Source organism: Hylobates moloch, unplaced genomic scaffold, assembly GCF_009828535.3.
Source record: "Hylobates moloch isolate HMO894 unplaced genomic scaffold, HMol_V3 SCAFFOLD_2, whole genome shotgun sequence".
In the NCBI taxonomy this organism is placed as follows: Eukaryota; Metazoa; Chordata; class Mammalia; order Primates; family Hylobatidae; genus Hylobates; species Hylobates moloch.
The window spans coordinates 54,545,816-54,572,327 of record NW_026652277.1 but is presented as its reverse complement, the minus strand read 5'-3'; the positions used below and the strand labels follow the sequence as shown (position 1 = coordinate 54,572,327).

General features: G+C 40.6%; 1 protein-coding gene across 1 annotated transcript in view; it reads left to right on the top strand.

Moving 5' to 3' along the window:
• Positions 1-5,147: 5,147 nt before the first annotated feature.
• FRAS1 (Fraser extracellular matrix complex subunit 1) overlaps positions 5,148-26,512 on the top strand; it is a 461,949-nt gene continuing 440,584 nt past the window's right edge. The window contains exons 1-2 of the mRNA XM_032149306.2: positions 5,148-5,930; positions 14,340-14,371. Of these exons, the coding sequence (XP_032005197.1) occupies positions 5,855-5,930; positions 14,340-14,371 (108 nt within the window). The 5' untranslated portion in view covers positions 5,148-5,854. The remainder of the gene's footprint in view (positions 5,931-14,339; positions 14,372-26,512) is intronic.

Sequence of the window (26,512 nt, the reverse complement as noted above, 5' to 3'; positions counted from 1 at the left end):
CAGAAAAGACCCTAGCCTGAGACAACAGCTTTCACCAAACCAGTGTGTAAAGGCTGGGTAGCTGCCCTGAGTGGGAAAAATAAACAAACAAACACATTTAAAAAACAGCAACAACAAAAATCCTTGGACCTTTTGGTTATTTTATTCCAGGAAAAAAGTTTTAGGTATAAAGCTTTCTTGGTTTTAATCTTTCATGCCCTTCCAGTGACACTGCTGAGCAAATGACAATTTCCTACAAAAATAAACAGTAAGTAGCTACTCCCTTTCAGTAAGGGATTATCCAAATTCAGAGAACAGATTAATATCCTGAATATGTGAAGAACCCTTACAGTTCTACAGAGAAACAAAAAACCCACTGAAAAAGAACCCACTATAAACAGGCCATTCACACACACAAAGACGTACAATAAGTATATGAAAGGTGTTTCAGCTCACATCTGCTCATTAGAGCAGAGAAACGCAGATTTTAAAAATACCTCTATTTTACTTGGCTAACATCTGTTAAGTGGATAACCTGAGTCAGGTACTTTTGTCTTATTTAATGCAAACAAAATTCCTGTGAAGTGGGCACTATTATAATGTCTATTTTATAGACAGGGAATCTGAGGCTCAGAGAGGTTAAAATGCCTGAGGACACAGCTAATAAGTGGTGTTCAGAAAAGTGCTATTTTATCTTTTGTGATTTGCAGATTAAATGATACATATCAAAATGATAAATAAGCATGCTTTGACCCAGCAATTTCACCTACAAAATTTTTATTCATGGTTTGACCCAGCAATTTCACCTACAAAAGTTTATTCCAGGGAAATAAATTAGGTAAGTACATAAAGGGCTTTTATAAGGACATTTAATGTTGTATTGTTTACAATGGCAAAGAATTGGAAACAATCTAAACGTTCTTCAAAAGGAGATTGGCAAAATATATAAAGACATATCAATACAATGTTAACCAGAGCAGCTCTTAAAAATAATGACATAGATCAATATGATTTGGCTTGGAAACTTGTGGCTTGCCTACAGCACAGTATATTGTTCAGAGCGGGAGGCAGTTTATAAAATAGCATGTAAGTTATAATCCCATTTTTGTAAAAGGAATTATCTTTAAGCAGGGGAAAATTTCTGAATGTATATGCTGTGGTTATCCTTGTGGAGGGGCTAGATTATAACAGAGCCAATCAGTTTATATTTCTGTATTATTTGAATATTCTTTTTTGGAATAACTATTTGAAACAGAAAAAAGGCAACAAATACTGTCTCATGCTGGCATGCACAAAGCAGAACAAATGCACTACGACTGCAAGAATGCTCCCACGGCAACTGAAAGAAGATCAGGGAAGGCACGTACAGGAGAAAGATGTGATAGAAGACTCAACACACAGAGTAGGGTTATGCAGAAGAAAGACAGTGAGAAGCAGAGGAAAGGGAGATGGGAGGGAGAAAGGGTGAAAAGAGAGAAGCGGATGAGCAGGAAAGCAGAGCAAAGGCAGACTGCTGGAACTGTAGAGGAGTTGTAACGAAGGTCAGCAGAGCCCTGGTGGCATCAGGGAAGGTGCAACTGGGGCTTTGCTAAGGACAGTTAAGGACAGTTAAGATAGTTAACTGCAGGTAGATATAGATAGATAGATAGATAGATAGATAGATAGATAGATAGATAGATAGATAGATAGATAGATAACTAAGGACAGTTAAGATAGATAAGAGCACGGGCGCTAGGGTAAAGCAGTACAGTTAGTGCTCACTAAATATATATGTGTTCCCCTATGTGTCCCATCCTCTCTTATAAGTAGTTAGGGGTCACAAGACTCATTCTTGTCATTGGACTGTGACAGGAAGGGCTGAGGCCCTTAAAGGTTGCAATGCCTCTTTCATTACCCCATGCAGAAGCCATGGGTGTCATATGTTTCATGATGGCCTGACTAGAAGGAGTCACCAATTCCCAGGGGCCAAAATGTGATCAAGAAATAAACTTTTGTTGTGTTAAGATACTGTGATTTGGGAGTTTGCCTGTTATGAGAGCTAGAATGTCTTGCTCTGATATGTGTTGTCATGTACTAGCTGTCTGACTTTGGATAGATAACTTAATTCTCTGAACATCTGTTATTTCACCTGTCAATGGAAATAATAATAGCACCTATCTCACATGGTTATTGGAGGATTACATGGGAAAGTGTACAGTGTTAGGCACAAAATATTCAATATATGTTATCATTGTTATTATTATCATTTACAGCAGGAGTTGATAAATAAATTCCCCAAAATGGGCAGCAACAAGGACAGGGAGTTGTGAACAGATGACAGCAGGGCTGATCCAAGGAGATATTGTGGCACATATTAACAAAAGGTGTGGAATCGGGACTTGTAACTAAAGAGGACTGAAGATATAGACCCAAATATCTCTGGCTAGTGAATTGCCAACTTCCTATGAGGAAACATGAAGCTATCTTTTGTGGAGGTTAACTTATAGAGATCAGCTAGTTATGATTAGGTGCATCTCCATAAACATGCTTACTAAATTTTCATCATAATGAAATATGTTAGGTTCATATAATTTCTTTTTCCATCATTTCAGTTGAAGTGGCCATAGAAGGTGTTAGATATGCCTAATATTACAGAAATATTGGTCGACCCTTTGGTCTTCCAAGTGATCTTAGGGCAAGGACTCAGGCTGCCTTCTCCCTTGACTAATTAGGGCAGAGGGAGGACTATGTGAGTGGGCCAGCGTGTGCCCCTGTGGTGGACTGGTGGTCAAGGGGGGATGTTATATATAAATCCAATAAACACAGCATATGATGAATTCAGGGTAACTTGGTAGTGCTATTCTCCCTTTATTTATTGTTTTTCCTTTTTGAAAAGTAGCCTATTTGCAATTAGCAAGTATAACAGATGTCTTATTGAGACCTGTGCCATAATTGTATGATTTTTGGAGTGCAGTGATTATTTACAGGCGTAATCATGGTGGACCACGGCTTCCAACTCCCAAGCTCAAGTGACCCTCCTGCCTCAGGCTCTGGAGTAGCTGAAACTACAGGTGCACCCCACTGCGCCCAGCTTGATTTTTAAAATAAAATCAAATTGTTGATTTTTGAGAGAACAAATAATTTAAGTTACTCCCATTCAGTAGCAGCTGCAAAATTAGGAGGGAGTTTAAGGGTGACAATCTGGTTGTCAGAGTGTGTTGGAAGCTGAGTTTGAATTTGCACGTCACCTTACATGGATTGAGAAGATGTCCTCCACCCCCCGCCCCACCCCATCTTTATTTTTGAGACAGAGTCTCGCTGTGTCACCCAGGCTGGAGTGCAGTGGTAAGATCTCTGCTCACTGCGACATCTGCCTCCCTGGTTCAAGTGATTCTCGTGCCTTAGCCTTCAGAGTAGTTGGGATTAGAGGCATGTGCCACCACACCTAGCTAATTTTTGTATTTTTAGTAGAAATGGGGTTTCACCATGTTGGCCAGACTGGTCTCGAACTCCTGACATCAAGTGATCTGCCTGCCTCAGCCTCCCAAAGTGCTGGGATTACAGGCGTGAGCCACTGCACAGGCCCTACTTTCTAAATAAAAAGGGAGGGGTCTTTTTTTGGGAGGAGGTTAAGGCCCGCAGCTCCCCTTGATATGGCCGCTGCTCTCAGGCACTTAATCCATTATTTCAACAAATGTTTAAAGAGCACCTACTATGTGCTTCAATTATACAAAGATGATACAACCTCTGTCCCTAGAATGACCTCAGCCCAACAGAGAGACTGAGGGCGAATTGTGCAAACCCTGGGTCCTCAAATACTTAAGATTCAGAGCCAGATTGTCAGAGGTTCTCCTTTGTTCTGGCTGAATAGTAACACTGACAGGGACTTACCAGTTTCAACTTATTCCAGTTATTCCGAAAAGTGAATTGTTCCAAGTGGCGTCAGTGCACGTTAGAACGTGGGCCTGCGTTATGGTGCTCGTGAAGACTGGAAGCAAGTGGGACCCCCGCCAGCACAGCTCATGCAACTGCTTCTGCAAACTCCCCTCCAACACTTTGGCCCATCCTGACTCAATTGAGGGACCCGAGACGTTTCTTCTCTGGGCCAATCAGAACCCAGTCAGCATCTCTCTGATGCAACTGTTCCCTTATAAAATGATTAAACGTGGGCAAGCTATTTTTATTCGGTCCTATAAAAATAGCTGCCGTCCGTCAGTCCTGGCGGGGAATCAAGGCCTCTGCTCTTCAAGTGCGCACCCGAGTCTGCCGTGTCCTGTTGTTACTTTCCCAGCCATTGGCATTTGGGGGCGCAGCTGGACCCACAGCTCCCAGACCGCGTTGTGTTCCACAGACAGAGTCTCCTAGGGAAAGGGAAAGGTGCATTTGCTCCTAGGCTCCGCCTAGGACACACACGCCAAGATCTTCCTGGGCTGCTAGTAAAAGCCAGGATGCAACAGCCTGAGGGTCCCAGGGCGAGGAAAAAGGATCAATCAGGTCCCCCGGACGCACTTAGTCCAGCAGGAGTGGCGGGCTGTGGGGGTGGGAGGTAGCCCCAGGGCCTTTGATGTGGGCACACGCTCCCCCAGCCCGCGGCAGTTCCTTCCCTAACAAGGGATGTGGACACGGTTCATCTGCCTTCCGGTGTGCCTGAGCAAGAACTGTGCAACCTATCTCCACCCCCTCCGTCCCCGGTATGACCACTTTTGATTCCTCCCCAGACAAAGCCAATCTGAACTCCAGCAGAATGAATAAAGGGATCAGGTTGCTCTCTCGGCCTCCCCTCACCCCCCTCCTCGCTTCTCCCTTTCCCCACGTGACTCTCTGGAATCTTTGCCAAAGCTCCGAGTCTCTGGGTCCATTTTCACACCGAGCAAAGCAGAGAGGAAGGAGGCAAGGGAGGCTAGAGGAAGGCTGAACGTACGTCCTTTAAACGCGGGGTCCAGACCCGGCGTATTTTGGGCGTTTCCAGGCTCTCTCGCCCGAGTGGCCTTGATTTTGGGGGTCTTTTCCAGTCTCGCTAGCTTTTTCCTCCGTGCAATTAAAATTATGGCTCTTCTTCCACTCCCGTAATCATTGCACCTCTACCCTGCAGACCAGCGCCGGGGTGTTCAGCGCGGAGGTGGGTGTTGGTGTGCAGCAAGCCGCGCCCCCGCAGCCCTCCTCACCCAGGCGAGGGGCGGGGACGAGAAAGTAGCAGCAGCGCCCCCTAGTCTTTCCTCGGAAGCTTCCGAACAGTCTGCTGCAGGGAGCGCAGCCCGAGGCTGTGCCGTGCGGCTGCAGCGCGGGCGAGTGCCCGGAGCTGCCCTCAGCGCCGCACAAAGTTTCCAGTGAGCGGCCCCCGGCAGATGAGGTCTGCGGAGCCGGGTGGCCCGACCAAGGAGTGGGTGTGGGTGGGTCTTTCGGGGCTCCCGGCGACCCGCGGTGCCGACGCAGCGCCGACGTATGGTGTCAAGCGAACTTTAAAAAGCTGCTTCGGACAACCCAGAGCCAGGATTTCCACTGTCGGGGACCCAGGAGCGGAAGGGTCTAGCCCGAGGGAAATGCTGGAAGATCCCATCAGCCGGTGACCAGCAACTTTCAGGCGAGACTTTGATGCGGAGAACTGTGCTCTGCCTCCTCTTATTCTCCCAAAGCTCACGTTGGCGTCCTGCCTTGCGGGGGAGCTCGGCGCGCTCTCTGCCTGAGCAGCGAGTGAATTGAACCCCCAGCCCGCTCCGGCGCCTCCAGGCTGATGAGTGTCGCTCTCGGCCCGTCCATCTCTTTTTCCCGGAGGTAACGGCCCGCGGTCCCCCACCTTCAGTGCGCCCGGGTTCCAAGCGCCGGAGCCAGCGTTTTGGCCGAGCCGCTTCTTGGATGCTGAAGGCTGGGCTCCTCCATCGTGGGTGCCGAGGCGGCGATGGGTGTCCTCAAAGTGTGGCTCGGGCTGGCCCTAGCGTTGGCGGAATTTGCAGTATTGCCTCATCATTCCGAAGGTGAGAGAGCGGTGCCGTGTGTGTGTGTGTGTGTGTGTGTGCGCGCGTGTGTGTGTATATGTGTGAGTGACCGTGCAGTTTAAAAAGCTCAGCAGGTTTTATGGTATTGTGGGTCGGGTGGAAGTTTTTCTGAGGAGGGTGAGGTGGAAGTGAAACTGGAGTAGGCTTTTTCTGATAAGATTCCTACTCCTGATTGTTTTGTATTCGGATTACACCCCAGAAACGGCCTCCCTCTCTGCCCTAAGTGCTTTTGGGTGGGTGGGTGGCCGATAGAGGTGACATCTCTGAAACTGATCCTTTTTCTTTCCACCACCTACCTTTCCCCGAAGGGAAAGCAACTGCATGGAGCACAGGTGAGGTGCGAACAATTGCTCTTACCTGTTTAAAAATACTTCTGTTCCTAAGAAACATACAATCTTTCATCTTAAAGCCCCATCTCTCTCCCGCCCTCCTTACCTCAGTTAGTCTCCCCCTGAAGTCCAGTTAGGATTTTATAACTAACTGGTTGGAGCGTGTTCTGGACGTGGGCAGTTCAGTTGCACTGAAAGAAATCTCTCCAGTACGGAGAAGCACGAACCCGCCTGCTTCCCAGAACAAAAGTGGTTAATAAGAATTTAGGTTCATTCTTTTACTTCACCCTCCGCCTCCTGGTTTTCCTCCGAGGCTCCAAGCTACGTGTAAAACCCCAGAGCGGCAGGAGAGAAAAGGAAGCCGTGAGAGTAGTTGTCGCCATGATATCAAATGCAATCCGGGCTCAGCCAAATAAATGAGTCAATAAGTAAATTAAGAGTTTGGGGTCATGGGATGCCGGGCCTGGGGACGCGAAGCGCTCTGAGCTCCCACCTGCTCCGAGGAGCCAGGGAAGTCGCCCCGCCAGTGCTTAGGGAGGGGGAAGGGAGCCGGCGGGTGGGAGGAAGACGGCTTAATCCACAGCGCCTGGCTCTAGGCTTCCCCTCCCGGCTCCATTCATTATTCAGCCAGCTGCGGGAAGAAGAGTTCACCTGCCCCGCCGCAAATCAGAACCGCGGCTGGCCGGCGGCGGGAGCGGGGCGGGCCGCCTTGTCCGCCCTGTTGCCCAGGAAGGGGCGCGGGGCGGCTCCCGCGGGTCGAGCTCCGGCGCAGGACTGGGGGCTGCGGGAGGCCCGGGGAGGACAAAGCTCTGCCTCGGGTCGACCTCCAGTCACTGGAGCAGCTGCCTTTTCTTTGCTGGCTTCCCAAGAGAAAGGCCTTGGGAATCCACGCACAGCAGTGGGGGACTTTCCCGTGGGTCCAGGTGCTGCCTTCTGCACTCTTCCGGGATGTGTGTCAAGTGTGTATAGTCTCCGGGAAAGGCATATCTGGGGCCTGTGCAGCCTTCTCCCAACAGTGCAAGTCCTGTAGAAATATAACTTTATTGTTTATGTGCGTGTGGGCGCGTACTTCGGGAAAAAAAAAAAAAAAAAAGCTTGTAGGGCTTGATTATAATAATAAACCAGATGAGAGGGTCACCCCAGGTCACCCAAACCTGAACTTGGTACTTAGAAAAATTAATTTCACTTGGTGGCAGTTTTCAAAATTTAGAGTCCTATCCCAGCAACGCAGAAAACGTGCTATCACTCCCGGATAGCTCACCAGGGGGCAGTTGGAATGGTGCAGCTTCTCGGAACCAAAACTCTGGAATCAACAAAAGGCATTATTATTAAGAGCCTACAGGGTGCGCTCCTTGGCAGATTGCTTGATCCAGTGGGCCAAGTTTAAGAAGTGCCGAATCTTTAGATTGGCAGGTGGGGATGGGGGGATGCGAAGCACAGAAAGCTGGGCTTGGAGACGGGGTTGCGGGGGGAGAGGGTGTGGATATTACTCCAAAGAGTCTTTGGAAACTTTGCTTCTTATTGTTTTACTTTACTGTCAGAGCATTCTATAGCCATTTCACAAATTGGATTGATAAATTGATAGATGTCTGAGAGTTTCCACCCACATCATAATGGTGCTTATCTAATAATGAATGAATGAATGAATGAATCAACATGGCCATTTATAGAGCAGGTATTGTTTGCCTGGCACTTTGCTAAGCACTTTACACACTTTATCTCATTTAATTAGTTTAATTAAATGATATCACTCCCACAGACAAAAAAACATTTGTCATCTGATGAGACCTCTTGTTCGGTCCTCTCAAGGTTTTCTTTATCTTTAAAAAATAAGAGCATTGAGATCAAGGTTGGAAACCTCAAGGATCTTAGAAATCTCCTCAAGTTTTTATTATCAGCCTAGAGAATAATTTTTAAAAATGGAAAAGAGACATTCACATGTATACGTCTTTTGATGGGATGTACCTTGTGACACCTTTGCTAACCAGCTTATGGCAGAATTTGTCGTTTTCTTCTCAGTGCACAGAGAGAACAATTGTGGTTGGTATGGGTTTGGTCTTCCTCACTTAGCTGTGTGCTTATTGAGGGCTTAGGATGGCTCCTATTCTTATATCTTCAGTTCAGCTCCTAGTATACAGTAAGGGCTCAAAAAATTGGTCAGATGAACAGTATTGCCAAATTATATTCTTTTGAATTAAGCTTAACTGGTGGACTGGCCTCTGATTAGCTCACTAACCTTGAATGAACCATCTAACTTCTTTGTGCTATAGTTCTGTCATTTACTAAATGAAGTCAATTAGGTGATAGCTCTAAGATACTTTGGCTAATCATCAAACATAGAAGAAAAAGAGATCAGTATTTGCTGCATTATTTGTGGTCAATTGCAATTTTCTGGTTCTAAATTTTATTATTTTTATTATTTTTATTTTTTGGGACAGAGTCTTGCTCTATCACCCAGGCTGGAGTGCAGTGGTGCGATCTCAGCTCACTGCTGCCTCGGCCTCCTGGCCTCAAACAATTCTCATGTCTCACCCTCCTGAGTAGCTGGGATTACAGATGTGTGCCACCATGCCCAGCTAATTTTCGTATTTTAAGTAGAGACAGAGTTTCACCGTGTTGGCCAGGCTGGTCTTGAACCCCTGACCTCAAGTGAACTGCCTGCCTTGGCCTTCCAAAGTGCTAGGATTACAGGTGTGAGCCACTATGCCTGGCCTCTAAATTTTATTTTAGTTATCAAAAGAAAAATAAAGTTTTACAAGCAAATTATTGGCAGTGTTATTTTATATGGCCTTATATTGCTAAACTGGTAAAGTATTAATGCTATGACTTGAGAACTTAATAAAATCAAGAAGTCACAAAGAAGCTTCTAACATGGCTGCTTTCTGAATCAGAGAAACTCTACCATGGCTTTTTCTGGAGAAATATCTTGAGTTCTGTTGACATACGGAAGTCCTGTGAAGTTACACTAGATAAGACAGTTGCCTTGGGGTAGAGAAACATCATTGAATTGGAGGTTAAGAGAACTGAGCTTTAGTCTGTGTCCCATCACTCTCCATGTGATTTTAGCCATTCCCACAATCCCTGAATCCCAGGTTTTTCCTATAAATGCCGTTTAACAGGTTACATTGAAGAGGATCATTTGATAGACAATATGTTTTATTTATGGGTGAGTTAGGGTAGTTGGTTCCACTCTGGGCTGCAGAGTTGTTTCGCTGAGAGACTCTATGCTTGAAACTCAATGTTAGGGAAGAGAAGACCTTGGCTGGAAAAAAGTAACTTAATTCTTTCATTCTGCAAGCCTTTATTGAGAGGTTATGTGTCAGGTTATGTCCGGTAGGTGGGTACAGACATCAAAACCAAAGCCAAAAAAACCCCTGCGCTCAAGGAGTTTGCATATCTAGAAATCGTTAATGTCAGTTGAATAGCAGTAGGGATATGGGAACATTTGGTCCTTGGTGGGTTTCTCAGGATGGAAACGTTAGATGATGGTTGTAACTTTGCATCCTTTGGCTTTTGTAATTACCTGGCAATGGAAATAAAGAGGTGTTGTTGTGGACTCTTATTTTCATCAATTATATTTCCATTGCCCTCTGAAGATTGGATTCTGGGCATTACTCTCCTTATATAGTGTACATCATTTAGTAAGGACCCAGCCATCTGTATTCACTGTTATGGAATTGGGTGGCAATATCACGAAACTGTACTCACACAAGTAGTCATTAAATATTCTTTTTTTTTTTTTTTTTTTTTTTAAGACGGAGTCTCACTCTGTCGCCCAGGCTGGAGTGCAGTGGCGCGATCTCGGCTCACTGCAAGCTCCGCCTCCCGGGTTCACGCCATTCTCCTGCCTCAGCCTCCCGAGTAGCTGGGACTACGGGCGCCCGCCAACACGCCCGGCTAATTTTTTGTATTTTTAGTAGAGACGGGGTTTCACCGTGTTAGCCAGGATGGTCTCGATCTCCTGACCTCGTGATCCGCCCGCCTCGGCCTCCCAAAGTGTAAATATTCTTAAACACATGGCTCAGAGAAGGGGAGGGGACTACCACATGTCAAAGTTGGAGTCTCATGCCAAATCTTACCATAGTTCCAAGACAGTTGGCCCCCTTTCATTTTAACTACTCTATTAATTGATCTAAATCCTAGTTGACAATATTCAGGACATGAGCTGTCCTGTCAGTTCAGAAAATGATTCTATTTTAAGTATTCCACAGTGCACACAGCCATATGCTGAATTATAACACAACATAAAGCCTGAACATTTAAATGCCAGCTTGTGGCTGCTTGTTCCTAATGAGTCATGTTTTTGTGGTACCATGCTCTCCAAATCTTTTTGTATCTTAATTGTTGTATCTGCCACTATTTCTTTGAACTAATGGGTCTGACATTTTGTGGTGCTTGGATTTAACTTCTCTAATTTACTCAGTTTACCAATGGTTTCAGAATATATGCAAATTATATCTCAAAATTTCTCCAAAAATATTAGATTTTATACAGTCATCTCATAAAGGAGTACATTATAATGTGCAAAAGGGATTAAAAACAGTATTTACTTGTTTAAATTTTATGCAGTAACATTTTGTCTATGTGACCTGCAAGAAATGAGCCAGCCACACAGGAAAAGGGCAGCTCAGGTCTCAGGATCTGGGCTTCCTTCTTGACACCATAAAATTACTTCACCCTGCAAAACTTTATGCACTTTCTCACAGGCTGTGAGATGTTAGAACTTAAATTACCTGGCATCTCAGCTGCATTCTGTGCCCTGAAGCTGGCATTGTTTATAGTTAGAGAACTACTCCTGTTGTCTCTGGTTTTTCCTCAGTTTTCCTTTGAGGGAGGCTCATTTCTTCTTCTAGATCAGTACCATCTCACAGAATTCACCTTGAGCTGGAATTTTCTTTAAAGTTCCCTGCCATAAATATAAACATCAAATAGACCTGCAATCATTCTTGTACTCCTTAAGAAAAAAAAATAATGAGTGGAGAGAGTAATTTTGTTTTCCATGTTATGTGAACTGATGGATTAGTGAAAAGACCTCCACTCTGGCTTTCAACCAGAAGCTACACCCAGTACCCATGTCAGCAAACCCCTCAACTTCATCTGCTGGTGGGTGTGTGAGAGAAATATGCTTGCTTTGGATGCTGCATCTGGTATTGGGTGATGATAAATGTTTGATAGGACTGGGCATCACACTGGAATGCTTATTTTCTCAAGAGAGTAGAAATGAGGTTTTGGAAGCTGTGTTAATGGAGGCTCATTGATGCAGCTGCCTTCCAGGTAGAACTGTTCTGTTTTAGGAAAGCACTCAGAGGGCAAAGCTTATTTCTTTTCGAATTGTACAATACAGAGCAACCCAAATTGAATTAATTCCTTTTCCTAATGATATAATTTTTCAGCAGCTCTACACCATTTTGAGTTGAGTCTGCAGCAGATGCGTGGCTTGCCCAGGTATAGATGTGGTGCCACACTCAGTGCTACTGTATTTTTTTCTTTTATTTATTTATTTATTTATTTTAATTTTTTTTAATTTTTTTTTTTTTTTTTTTGAGACGGAGTCTCGCTCTGTCACCCAGGCTGGAGTGCAGTGGCGCGATCTCGGCTCACTGCAAGCTCCGCCTCCCGGGTTCACGCCATTCTCCTGCCTCAGCCCCTCCGAGTAGCTGGGACTACAGGCGCCCGCCACCACGCCCGGCTAATTTTTTTTGTATTTTTAGTAGAGACGGGGTTTCACCGTGGTCTCGATCTCCTGACCTTGTGATCCGCCCGCCTCGGCCTCCCAAAGTGCTGGGATTACAAGCATGAGCCACTGCGCCCGGCCTACTGTATTTTTTTCATACTGCAGTGAGTTTATCATGGCTATCTAAACTTCCAAAAATGGGTTTTGATATGGGTACTCAGATACTTCTTAAGGTGCTTGATTTCCTTTGGAACTTTGAAAAGAAATTGACTTTGGAAGGTAATGCTGTGGAGAAAAATAAAATTATTTGAGGATAGTCTTATTTTAAAGATTACATTTTGTTCGTGTTTTTTCTAAAAGTTAAGTTTTGTTTATTCTAAAGTTTAAATTTTGTTAAATTGTACCTAAGTGATGATGATCTTTATTCTAAATTTTCTAAACACCAGAAATAATTAAACATATCCATATAAGTAATCTAGAAAGTGAATTGTGTTTATATATGTTTATTTGAGATATACAGAATTATTTTAGTACACACATACATATACATACACACATATGTATATATATATTTCCTTTCTTATGACATACCATAGACTGAACTACTAAGTCTTGAAACAAGATTTCTTAAGGAAAAATTAGTCAATTAAGAAGAATTTTCCTTCAAGGTTTTATCTCAAGTTATTCTTATTAGAACTTAAAGTATAATAATAATAAATAAATAAATAAATAAATAAATAAAAGCAAATAGGGAGTGTCTATAAAATCATTCATTTACAGACACTCCCTATTCCTTTCTTTCATATGTACAGAAATAAATTCCTTTTTTCATATGTACGGAAATTTTAATAAATATTAATGCCATGGCTAGAAACTATTTTAAAGTAAAATAATAAGTTTGTGTAAAATATAAACTCAAAAATGACATATCTATATTAATTATCCTATGTCTGCAGAGGAAAAACTACAAACCATTAAAAGTTGGAAATGTCATTAGGGGAAAGGCACAAGGGTGTCATAAATTTATAATTTTTGCTTATACATATGCCTTGTACTTAGCTAATGTGATGCATTCATATTCTGGGTGAATTATATTAAAACACCAATAAAATTGTTGTATACCAAAAAAAAAAAAGAATGTCAGGGACATAAAAATTATTTCAATAAATTTACCCACAGAGATCTTTGATTCAAACCTAAGTGTAAATAGTCATTTCAGTTTTTTTAAAGATTCTTCTTAATTCTATTATTGGAAGAGAAGGTAGACCAATTCTTTCCTGAGAAGTTGATATTATTGGGACTTCATAAATGGTCCATTAGAGGTAAGCACTGTGGCAAAATAATGTCCTTCTCTCCTTAGAAACCAACTGTGGAGCATGGTTAAGATATGCTTCACCTTGGTGTGTATATACTGTTCAAATGTGTTTTGCAGACTCAGTTTCTGAGAGAGTAGGTGATAGCACTCTGCCCTTCTCTAAGTTAAATCAAGACCTGTTGTGCAGCTCAAAAATTGGTTGGGAATGTGTCTATATTTTTTTTAAGTTAAGATTTCAGTTTTATAGTATATATATATGTATACTATAAATACTACATATGCTGTTTATACTGTATATGATGTATATACTATATATAGTATATAGTGGGTATATATGTATATATGTGTATATACTATATATGTGATAGTATATATGTAATGGTATATATAGTGTATATATTCTCTATATGTAGTACACACACACATATACATAATGTAGTGGGGTAGATACAACATTTCAACATCCTTTGAAAGGAAGTACACAAGAATAAATTCACAAATGGAAGATGTAGGCACAAAATGCTAGGAGCTCAGAGGAGCATAATCTGGTGGGCAGAAGTTTCACAAAGGAGATGGGATCAAGTTCAAAGGGCTTGACTAGACAAAGTACATCTCCTGTAGAAAATGAAAATGAGCAAAGGCATTGAGACATGTAAATATATTACAGGATTCTAAGTTGGCCTCTTGGGTTGGACTGGAGGCTTAGTGTAAGCAAACAGTGGCAGGGAAGCCTGGATAAGTAAATGGGACTGGATTATGGAGGCTTTGCTGACTTATCACCAAGAAAAATGTTTACTGTATTTATAGCATGTCATTATAAACACATTTATCTTAAAATTCAAGTCATAAGTTTTAATGATGCCTTTCCTCATGTGTGTCCAAGGAATGTTGTTTTGGTGTATGGGGTTATTTCCCCAGGGGAAGAATGCTGAAGCTTTTAAGATTTTGGAAGAAGTACATTTTCCTGATTTTGATGCATGTAGATATAGTTTTAGCAGCAAGCTTGCTGGGGCAGTGCCTATTGGTTCGTTATGCATCCCTTTTAATTCTTGTTTTGTTTTTCCCCACAGGTGCTTGTGTCTATCAGGGTTCCTTGTTGGCGGTAGGTCATTCTTTACATACTTGTTTCTTTCATTTGAATGTAAAATGCTTGTTTGAAGTTCCTGAGTGAGTGAGTTGACCCTATCATTGTAGAATACGTTTATTTTTCTTCACAGTTTGAGGATTAGCCCTCATTTGGGCACAGTGATGCTCAAGTATTTAATATCTTTTCCAGAGTGAATTAGTTCCATTCGGATACTCAGGTATTGGAAGAGAAATTCAAACACTCAACACACAATTTGCATTCTGTGGCTGTTCTTTGTGTTCTTTTAATCAGAGAGAAAATTAGATCCCATCCTTTTGTCAGATACAAACTGAAACACAATTTGTTTATCTTCTGGTTGCATTTGCTTCCCACTTTGAACCCTTCTCCAAAAAAAGTATGATTATTAAATTAAGTAGAATAGGAAGGATTTCTGTTGTTACTTTGAATAATAAACTTAAGTTTTGGTGAACAGCAAAGAAATTAACATTTATTTCTGAACTCTTGCCATATAGGGTAAAATTGATTTTGAACTTAATGTCAGAATGACTTGGGGGAAAAGCTGATATAAGTCTCATGCATTTCTTTTCATTACTAATGCACTATGGTGCATAACAGTGTGTTAAAGCCTTATTGAAAAGACTATCTACACTCCATCAACTCTAATAAACAGTGCGACAAATCATTCTTCACCATGTTTTTATTTTGGTTTAATAAATGCTATAATAAAACTGAACTGAGATGGTTGGAAAGAATTTGCTCATTTACATCACAACCTGCTATTGACATGTGTGATATTAATAAGTCATCTTGGATTATCCTTGTGGTATTGAAATAGATGAGGAATATCTGAAGTATCTTAGAGTCTAGATAATTGTAGATATTCACAGTAATATCCTTGAATCTGCACTTTATATACTGTAGTTACTGCTCAAGAAGTTTATGTTTTTATGTTTTTCTATTAAAAATTAGGAAAAAGTCATTTTTATTCTATTTGTCATTCCGTATCCTGCCCTGTTTATTCTTTAATATGTTTTAGGAATCATTTGCTCTAAAATATATTATCACTTTTGGGGAGCTATAGTAGATATTTAGACAAGTCAGTTATCCATGCTAATAAAAGAGAATTATTTATTGTGTAGAGTACTTCATAACTTTTCCATATATTTTCATAAGTATTCATATGTCTGATACTTATAATAGACCAATGAAATAGGTAGGCCATGTATTATTCCATACTTTTCCCCCTTTTAATGGAAAGGATGAAAGAGAGAGATGAAGAGATTTGCTAGAGGTAATTGACCATTGGGGTAGACCAGAACAAGACATCCTGTCTTCTTCTGTTTTCTGCCGATATGTGAAAAAAAGTGGCTAGACCATCTTCTATATTTAACTTTGCTATGTGTTATTGTACATTTGAATATGAAAGGATCAAGTAATTGGAGAGGTCAGTTTGATCAAGTTAAAAGGAGAAACAGCCCAGCCAACTTGAATTTATTGGATGACCTTGCTTCCCTCTGGACCATGCTCTAGCTGATCACAGGGCTCATGGCTGCTCAAGATTAGTGGGCTGCACCCTCCCACACCAGCACACTCCTCATTCCTCCAGGTCACTTCTTTGCTTACCAAGGCTCTGCTACACTTGTTTCTTTTTCTTTTTTTTTCTTTCTTTTGTTATTATTATTATTATTTTTTGTGAGATAGGGTATCGCGCTGTCACCCAGGCTGGAGTGCAGGGATCTTGGCTCACTGCAACCTCTGCCTCTAGGGTTCAAGTAATTCTCCTGCCTCAGCCTCCCAAGCAGATGGGACTACAGTTGCACACCACCACACCCGGCCAGTTTTTTTTTTTGTATTTTTGGTAGAGACAGGGTTTTGGCATGTTGGCCAGGCTGGTCTTGAACTCCTGATCTCAAAGTGCTGGGATTACAGGCATAAGCCACTGAGCCTGGCCTGCTACACTTGTTTCTGAACCTCTTCAAGCCTGAGATACTTATTATTGTAGTTATGCAATTCAGTCTGAGAGACAATATATTTATTACAATAATAAAATTATTAAATAAATATTTATTGAATGACAATTAGAGACCTGCTATTCTATGCACTGGAATGCATCTGTGAACAAACAGATGAAAATTCCTGCCTTCATAGAGCTCGAATTCTAATAAGTAAAATATATAGAATGTCAGATAGGTGGGCTATGGGGAAAAACATTGTGGAGGTGGAACAGATAGAAAAGGCTCAATAGGGGATGAAGGTGGCTACTTTAGATAGGGTGATAGGGAAGGCTTCACTGAGAAGGTGACATTTGATCAAAGACATACTGAGAGAGGTAATTATAAGAGCTAGCCTGGTGGATACCCAAGGGGAGAGAATTCCAGAGATAGGGAGCAGAAATGTAAAGTCTGCAGCAAGAGCTCCTATGGGCATTTGAGGCAGTGCATGGAGGATGGCAAGAGACAGGTCAGGGAGGAGGGCAGGGGTCAGAGCATGCTGAGCCTTGTGCAGACTGTAGCTTGTCCTTTCAGGAAGGTGGATGAGCCATTGGAGGTGCCAGAGAGGAGGAATGGCAACACTGGACTTATCATCTAATTAAACTGCTGTAATGAGAGTGTGCTTGTTTCTGGGGAAACTATATTAAATACTTTAAAAAGACTCCATAGAGGTGAGTCACTAAAAAATTGCTGTCAAATTAAGTGTAGGAAAAACAGCTATAAAAGATTGAGAAAATATTTCAAAATCTAGAGAGATTCTGCATTCGGGTTTATTTGTAACCACTTTAAGTTCTCTTTCCATTTTAAGGACAATGAAACTGGAAATGGTAGATGATGCATTGTGGACTTGGTTTATTATCTACATCATTCACTGCTGCTCTCTCTCCACATGCCCTAGTGTTAAAGAAAAGCATTGTGTCTACATCAGTGAAATTGGAGAGTGAATGTACGTTCATGTATTTTGAATTGAAGAGTTCAAGAACATTACTATATGATTCTAGGATTCTCTGATTATACAACTTTTTGGGTGACAAAGGCTTCTAGTGTTAAGAGGCGTCATTTTCAAGAGCTGGCTCTGAGAATAGTGGTTGGTGTCCCTCTTCCAAACTTTGTAATTTTACCTACATGCTCACTGTTTTAGAGGTAGAAGTGACTTGAGAAATCTCTTAGTCCAGACTGTCCATTTTATAGATGAGGAAACTGGGGCAGGGATGTGAAATTCTTGAGGTTTGTTCATCTCCCGGGTGAGTAACCAGAAGTAGGTTATTCTGGTTGAAAATGGCAAAGCCTCAGCTTCACCCGGAGTTCATAAAGCATATCAAGCAAATGAGAGCGTGGATTTAGGCACTTGCTGCTAGTATTATGCTAACTCTCAGCCTGTCTTGTGAGGATTCCTCTCACTGATTCCTTTCAATTTCTTCACTCATTGCTTAGGAAGCTGCCAGATATAGTGGAACATTCATGGCCCTGGCAGTCAGACATACCTGGTTTTGATCCTTCCTCTTCTGTTACAAACCACCTCTGTGATGTAGGGCAAGTTACATCACCTCTGGAACCTCTTATTGCCCCTGATGTGAAATGAGGACAAAGAAAGCCTCTCCTGAGGGTTGTTGCAAAGAAGATAATGTGGGAAAGACACCCAGGTGCAATACGTGGCGTGTGCTTTTCTGCCATAACACAATTTCTCCTTAGCAACCAAGAAGAACAAGAGGAAGGGCCAGTTGTTAAGCACCTACTATGTATTTAATACTCAACAAACCCAGGAAATAGGTTTTTTTTTTAATTTACTTTACAGATAAGGAAGTTGAGGCTCAGGAAGTAGTCAATTGTCCAAAGTTACATAGTAAGTCCTAGCGGAAAAGAGAGTTCAGACCTGGTTCTGATTCTTAAGTCATTTGATCAAGCATTCTATTTCTCACAGCCAAGTCTGTCCACTTGTCTCTGAACACAACTAGCTTACTTCACCACCTTCGGTCCCATATGCCCACCCCCTCCCTGCCACAACTGCCATGCAGTTGTCTCTGCCAGTCTCTGTCCCTGACCTCCTGCTAAAGCCAGCTGTCCCTGGCTAACCCCTTCCCATTTAACTGAGGCTGTCCTGCACTGGTGTGCACCAAATTCACTACATGATGCAAAACATGTTTAGACAGGCATGCCATCTTAAAAAACATACAATGTACAGTGTATTATGTACTATATACGTTTATATATGTGTATATATGTATATATATACCTCCCCCCACTTTGTATTGTGTTGGGTTTCCCCAATTTTTGACAGCTGTTTGGACTTGCAGTGACATCCTGGGGTGATTAAGTCCTAAGCATGTGTAGCCATCTCTTAATTATGGACTGATTTCAGCTCTCTCCCTTCTCTTTTCTTTAACAATCTTCTGTAACTTTCTCTTCTTTTTATTCCTAGAGTAAGAAATGACCAGAAGGGACTAAAAATAACTTGAAAAACACTGAATAATCTATTTTGGGGTGTGTTTCTTACCCCATAATACCCATGCACCCCTGGGCTCACAAGACTTTCTCTAAAGTCAGCCCTTGTGGAAGACTGTGTGACTGTGTTAAATCAGGAATCCATCAGAGGGAAACTACCTAGGTAATAGGTTTAACTGTGACTTCCATTGTGAGGAGGAAAATTAATTTTTTATTTCAAAGTTTTCACACACCTTCTGTTCTTTTCCAACTATATCAAGTATTAAAAAAACTTTCCTTTTGCATCACCACAAGCAAACACGTATCCTTTTTAAAGTTCTTCCTGGGATCAATGACTTGACTCTTCACTTCCATTTTTCTGTCTGTGAAATGGAGATGAACTATTTACTTCTCAGGATTGTTGTGAAGCTTAAAGGAGATGAACATGAAGCACCTCATCCAGTGCTGTGACTTATAGTGCTCAATAAAGGTTGGCTGCTATTATTGTTGTTCTATAGCAGTGACGACTGGCAAGGTTGGATAAACAACTCTTCTTCCCTAGATCAAAAGTGTCAAGTGTTGGGATTTTCCTACTTGGGATACTTTTGCTGAGAAATGCTGACAAAGTGAATCACAAGGCACTAACTCTTAGCAAATTTGAAAGAGTATTTTTCAAGGATAATTTAAAAATGTGGAATGTTGACTATATGTAACACTGCAGGAAGATCCAGGCTTTGGAGTTTGAATCTTGGCACCACTGCATACATGCTGTATGGTCTCAGATATAATACTTTATACAGCCAGGTGTCACTTTCATTATCTACTTAATTGGGATTATATTTCTCCTACGGTTGATGTGACAGTTAACTGAGAACATACTTGCGAAAGAACCCAGAACTGTCCCTGCAAGGAACACGTACTCACATCATTCAGGTGGTAACAAGATGTCGGAGTGGAAATGAGTGAGTTATAGAGTCCAGGGTCTTGGTTCAGGTTCTGGCCCTGTAATTACTAGCTATATAGCTTGGAGTAAGTCACTTGAATGAAATGAGGTCTCAGTTTCTAAATTAGTAAATTAAGAGAGTTAGATTAGCTTCTCTCCAAGATTCCTTAGCACAGTATCGTGTAGTAGAGCTTTCTGTGATGAAGGGAATGTTCCATAGCTGTGCTGTCCAGTGTGGTAGCTACGAGCCACATGTGGTTACTGAGTACTTGAAATGTGGCTGACGATACTGAGGAACTGAATTTTAAATTTCATTTAATTTCGATGAATTAAAGTTTAAATTTGAGTAGCCACATATAGATAGTGGCTACTGTATTGGACAGTGCAACATTAGAGTTTTAAAATTCTTAGCGTACTCTAGTACTTAAAATACAGCCTCGTGAATGGTTCTCACCCTGGGTGGAAGCTTACTGGAGTACTTTTAGCAGTTGTGAGAAAAGTAACACAAAGTTTGTTATAGTACCTAAGTTTGCTGTTTTTGTTTGTTTATATAATTTGAACAGTTTTGAAGTCAACACATTTTCCCCGTATTGCTAAATATGTTTTTTTTGTTGTTGTCGTGGTTTTTTTTTTAAACCAAGCAATTGTTATGGATAAATGCTTTCTTGAATAAAAGAAAAGGAGTAAAATTACAGTTAATTGTACATATTCCATTAAAATTTTATAAATTTTTAAACTCATGGGAGTGTTATCCATCATTTATGTTATAGCAGAAAAGAAATTTGAGAACCTCTGGTCTAATCTGTAGACCTTGTTTATTAGGGTTAAGGAGGTTTAAGGGAGACCATTAGAGCTCTTCAATGTTAGAGTCTTTTTAAAAATTGGTGTGCTATAGTATTACTTTTAAAAATTTGAAACAGTAACACACAAGAGACAGCCCTGTAGAAATGAAAATGTCTCAGAACTGCTTCGTCCTTGTATTCATCAACATGCTCAAGAGAATTTGTGGAGAAGAGAAATGAAAATTTGGAAGCTTTCCCTATTCAGTGCTTGAAATCGCCACAAACGCTTAGTGAATGGTGGCTAGTGGCTGCTGTTGAAACATCTTGAACTTCTCAGCAGTGGGGAGAATACTTGGTGTCCTGAGGATGCTCTCAGCGGGGAAGCAATACAATCAGCCATTCCTTAATTTCCCTAAAGGTATTGGGTAATTTCTTAATACCCTTGTATTGAATATTGTAGGATATCACCATTTTAAGTTATAGTTTAGCAAAAATTCATCATTTTTTATGCCTCGGGTCTTTATTTTAAAATACGGAGTAATATGCTTTTAAATGGGGGATGCCACTCTTTATTAAAATGTACTTATTTTGTGATAAAAACTTATTTTTTTGTAACACATCATTACTGTGCTAGGTGTTGTCATAAACTTAGACAGGTAATGAGCTCCTTTAACTAGAGATATTCAAGTTGAGACTAGACAAACAGAATCGGGGTGAATTAGCAGTGGCAGGCTTTTCTGATTTGGGTTCTCACCTGCGGATAGAAGGTTAGAGCTGTGTGTTTCTGCCTCAGGAAAGAAGCCCTTAGAGAAGGTGAAAAAATCTCCTGGCACTAGAGTGTGCAGTGAAGGGTTTCTCCCCATTTAGTTCCTCAAAGGGAGTAACTTTGTACCTTTAAGTGTCAGGTAGTGAGAATTGGGCTCTAGCTGCCTCTGAGGATTTTTTTGTCCTTGCTGGGTTTTTATAAATTGTCCATCATAATTAGATGTTCTGGTTTCCTATTTGGGAATTTATATGTTCTTAGAATAATTGAGTGAGAGGAATAATACAAGAGATTTCGTACTTTTATTGATGAATAATCCATATGCATTTTTATTCTTATTCATATTCATGTGGTAGGAACAGATGTTTTAAGTTAACAAACACATTTCTTATGCTTTGTCTTGAATTTAGAAGATGCAGTTGAGCTTGGAACCCATATTAATTTGCTCAAACTATGCTACATTTTATCATATATCTCAATTTTCTGGTCACACCATACACTTCCCTCACTTTCTTAAGTTTGTGTCATTTTCACACCAAATTGTCTTACAACTTGATACCTTATTTTTATTCTATTTCTCTGTTTATAACTACAAAGTACATACATATGTTTATTTTCTATGTGATACATTTATATATGCCTGTGTATATATGTATAAATCCCCCATAATAGAACTGTCACTCATTTATGACACCTTATGGTATTATCATGTTATAGTTTAGTTACTTTTAGAAGTTCTTTGCTTACCAAGGGAAAGATAATATGTAAATATCAAATGACAATTGAGTTAAGCCAGCTTATGTTTTTCTGAAATTTCAATTACAAATGTCTGAAGAAAAGTTGACTTTGAAAATTTTATGTGGGTGACATTTTGCTTCTGTGACACTTAAACATAAAATTGGCACAGAATAAAATTTAAAAAAATAACTGAGCAGTTTTATGTAAAAGAGGCATATAGCTTCTGGTGTCCCAGCTAAGTTCTTTTAGCAACGATTTCTTAGATTCCCAGAGTTTATAAGCTAAATGAAAGGAAGAAGGAGAGGGACAAGCTTTCACAGTAAGAAATGGTTTATTGTTAGTACCCAGGAGGCTCTTGAGTGTGGGCCGTGACCTGTGAGTTCTTTGCTGACAGCTCCCAAGATTGGTTATTTATTAAATTTATGTCATTTCTTTCCTCCAAAGGGAAATTGAATGGGTGGGGGTGGGATCAGGGAGGGGAGAGTGTCTGCAATAGAGAGCAGATTTCATTGCTCTTTGTACCTTCCATTCCTGAAATGGTTCAGTAATAGTGAGCGGGAGAGAATTATTAACAGAAATAGACACTCATTCTTTGGTGTTCTTACTGTATTGAGTTTCCTTATAATCTAGAACAAACTTGATCTAAGAGATAAGAATTCAGGAACAGAAGAAATATGAAATTATTGGCTAAAAAGAAGCCTTTCCCTCTTATATTTGCTGTAGATATGTGTAGTAGTAGTGATCCAACTGGATTCCAAAGACATTTATTGATCAAATTCTGTGTTAGACCCTGTGATTGGATCTATGGAGAATACCAAGATTAATAAGACATTAGTTGGAACCCAGGAACACCCTGCTTAGCCAGTAGTCCCTTTTTCCCTTTTCTATGTTGGCAGAGTCCTGATTTTGTTGCAGTTTCCCACCCTTTCCTAGTTGTGAGCTAATCAGGAAATTTATATCCCTTTGCCAAGGATTGGTTTAGGACAGAGTGTGACTTGTGGCCAATGAGATATGCGTGGAACTGCTAATGTTGGGTGTTTGAAAGGACCCCATAAATAGCACCTTCCTTCCCTCAGTTCTGAACAAGTTGAGAAATAAAACAAAGAATAAATATAGAAGTCAAAATATCATCCTCTTATCTTTTAACCAGTAAGCTAAGTTGGAGGATATAGCTTCAGTTCTCTTAGCCAACGGGGTTGCTGGTTCTGACCCCTCAGAATTGGGAAGAGTTAGGCATTCACAGACAGAGCCTTGCTGAGGCAGCTTTCCCATGCAGAAGGGCTGATGGGGCAAGAACTCCTATTTCGTATGCTCTTAGTTGACAGACTTGCTCCCTAGAAGAGGAAAGAAGACAGAACTGAGTTAAGCATGCCCAGTTGCTCTTTTAAATTTACCAGTTAGATAAATCATGCCACCTTCCTGGGGATAAGACAGGCCTGGAGTTATGTGTTGATATCCCTGGACCTCAAGGGTGGGAAACAAGAATTCTCCATTAACAGAAGATTTTGAAGCTTAGTCTTTAAGCTTTGGCACATGAAAACATGATCTCTGGAGGTGCTGCAACCATTAGAATACCTAGCTGACACACAGAAGTTGATAGGGGAGAAAGATGGGAGACTTTGATTCCTTGGGGAGTTGGTTATTTGATCTGCTGACTTAACCATCACAGGAACTGACCTGCCTAGGGAATTATTGTATGAGCTCAAAAGTTCCCTCATTGTTTAAGCCAATATAAATTGGATTTTATGTTACCGCAGCCAGCAGCAGTCGACCCAATACCCTATAATCAGATACTGAACTCAGTACAAAGCAGTTTGGGATAAGTGTCAGCAGGTAGAAGTGCAGCACCATGGTGAAGGGGCAGAGCTCCAGATTCTTGGGTTTAAATCTGAGCTCTTCACTACTTTGTGACTCTGGGCAAATTACTTACCTTGTCTTTGAAATAGAGATAAAAGTTGGGCCTATATTACAGAGCTGCTGCAAAGATAAATGAGTAACATGTGAAAGTACTTGGAATATAGTAAATAGATGCTCGCAATTGAGAATACTCTTATTCCAGAGGAAATCGTTTTTGATCTTGGCCTTGAAATACGGGCCAGTTTAGAATTGGGAGAGATGAGAGAAAGGCTCTTAGGATATAGGATCAGTATGAGTAAATGCGTAAGTGGCAAAGGGAGTCCAGTTTGAAGTGAGAGAAGTGATGTGATGAAACACTGAGAAGGGATTTTAAAACTCCAGATCACACAGGGCCTGGAATAAGGCATTTGAATTACATTCTGTAGGCAGTGGGGACGCTTTGAAATGGAAATCATTTGCTCTTGGATTCAGAGTCTGTCAGTACAAACCGATTAGTATATTGTTGGAGATGAGATATCGGAGCACCATCCTCTGTTGTGTTCCTTCTTCTCCTTTTTTTCACCCATGTCCAGATGCAGTTTCTCTGTAGAGCTTTGGAGGGGGTGTGGGTGGCTCTGTGTAAGTGATCATCTTCTTGAAAAAGAGAGATCAGTTTGCAGACATATTCCAACAGTGAGTCAGTACTAAGTTCATTATTAGTTCAGCAAAAATGGGTTCATCTGGCATTATATCAAGTAGAACTCCCTATTAATAGACATTAACCTACTCCTTTGATATTGATGTTCATAATGATCCTCTCTACCATCCCGAGGTGGTGATGTAATCTTTTTTCTTCCTCTTTATTCTGGTGAGCACTTCTCACAATTTGCCAAGATTAAATTATGCTCCAGTTAGTAATAGGAAAAAGTGCATTTAGTTGTATTAAAATTTTTTGTTAAAATGGAAGCCTGATTATTTTGTATATGCTACCCTAAGTGTTGGAAGGTATAGTTTTTCTCTCATACTGTACAACAGAACTATATTATTGTTTGCTTCTAGGATTTTATCAGCTGTATCAATTCCTACATCTAAAATACATTTTTTAAAAGAAAGATCAAGTGTGGTCAGATACTTTAAGGAATAATAGAACTTCTTGAGAAACATGAACTGCTAGAAAAGATTCTTCATAGCCTGAGGACTTCGAGGAGAAGAGAGGAAAATTTTATAGGAATAAGATCATTCAAGTGCATAGGAAAAGGAGGGAAACTCATGTTAAATGGCTGCTTTGGTTGCTACTTTAGAGGAATTGAACTGTTGAAGAGAAATAAGTGTCTTTTTGTATTTCTTACTCTGTTCACTTATGATTAGGATGAAAAATTCTCAATAACACCAGTCAGGAGATTAATATAAAGTATAATAAAAGAAATACTGTGAGCATCAAGGCATGTGTATTCCTGTAAGCTGTTTTTATGCGAACTTATTAAAGTCAAGGATACTTACTCAGTAAGAGAGACTGTATCTTTAAAACTATGAATTTGGCCTTACATGGTGCCTCACATCTGTAATGCCAGCATTTTGGAAGGATGAGGCAGGAGGATCGCTTGAGCCCAGATGTTCAAGACCAACTCGGTTAACATAGCAAGATTCCATCTCCAGACACACAGAAACACACACATACACACACACACACACACACACAAATTAGCCGAGTGTGGTGGCATGTGCCTATCCTCCCAGCTACTTGGGCGGCTGAGGTGGGAGGATCGCTTGAGCCTGGGAAGTCAAGGCTTCAGTGAGCCATGATCACACCACTGCACTCCAGCCTGGGTGACAGATGGGGACCCTGTCTCAAAAAACAAAACTAAAACCAAACAACTATGAATTCAATTTTTTTGTTTTGTAGATAAATTATTATTATTTTAAATTTTATTTGTATACATTCACGGGGTACAAATATAATTTTAGTTACATGGGTATATTGCATAGTAGTGAAGTCAGGGCTTTTAGTGTATTTATCACCAGAATAATGTGCATTGTACCTATTAAGTACTTTCTCATCATCCACCCGCCTCCTATCCCCCTTCCGAGTCTCCATTGTCTATCATCCTACACTCTACATCCATGTGTACACATTATTTAGCTCCCACTTATAAATGAGGATGTGTGATATTTGTCTTTCTGTGTCTTAGTTGTTTCACTTATAAGCAGAAAGCTATTAAAAAGGGTAAACAGTAGTGTTTGTCAAAAACCAAACCGCAAAACACAGAAACACAATATCATTCCAACTTTTGAGGAGGAAGAACTTTCTTTTTTGTTTTTTCTCAGAGAAAATGGCCATGTTGCTTTATTTATTATATTGAAAGCAATACAGCCTTGTTCTAAAAAAAAAACAGCACATATAAAATATAGAGAGAATGGGAAGAAAACTCCATGAATCCAAGTAATTCCGCAAACAAAGATAATTAATACTAAATATTAGATGAGTATATTGCAGAACTTTTCCTATGTGTGTATTTAACAAAAATGGACACTGCAATATGCACACTGTTTGGCTAGCTATTTTTTAACTTAATATTGTATAATAGATATCTTTCTATGTCAATACACAGATCTATACTATTATTCATTATGGATAGACTATAAGTTATTTTACACATTCCTGTTTATTGGTATTCATATTAA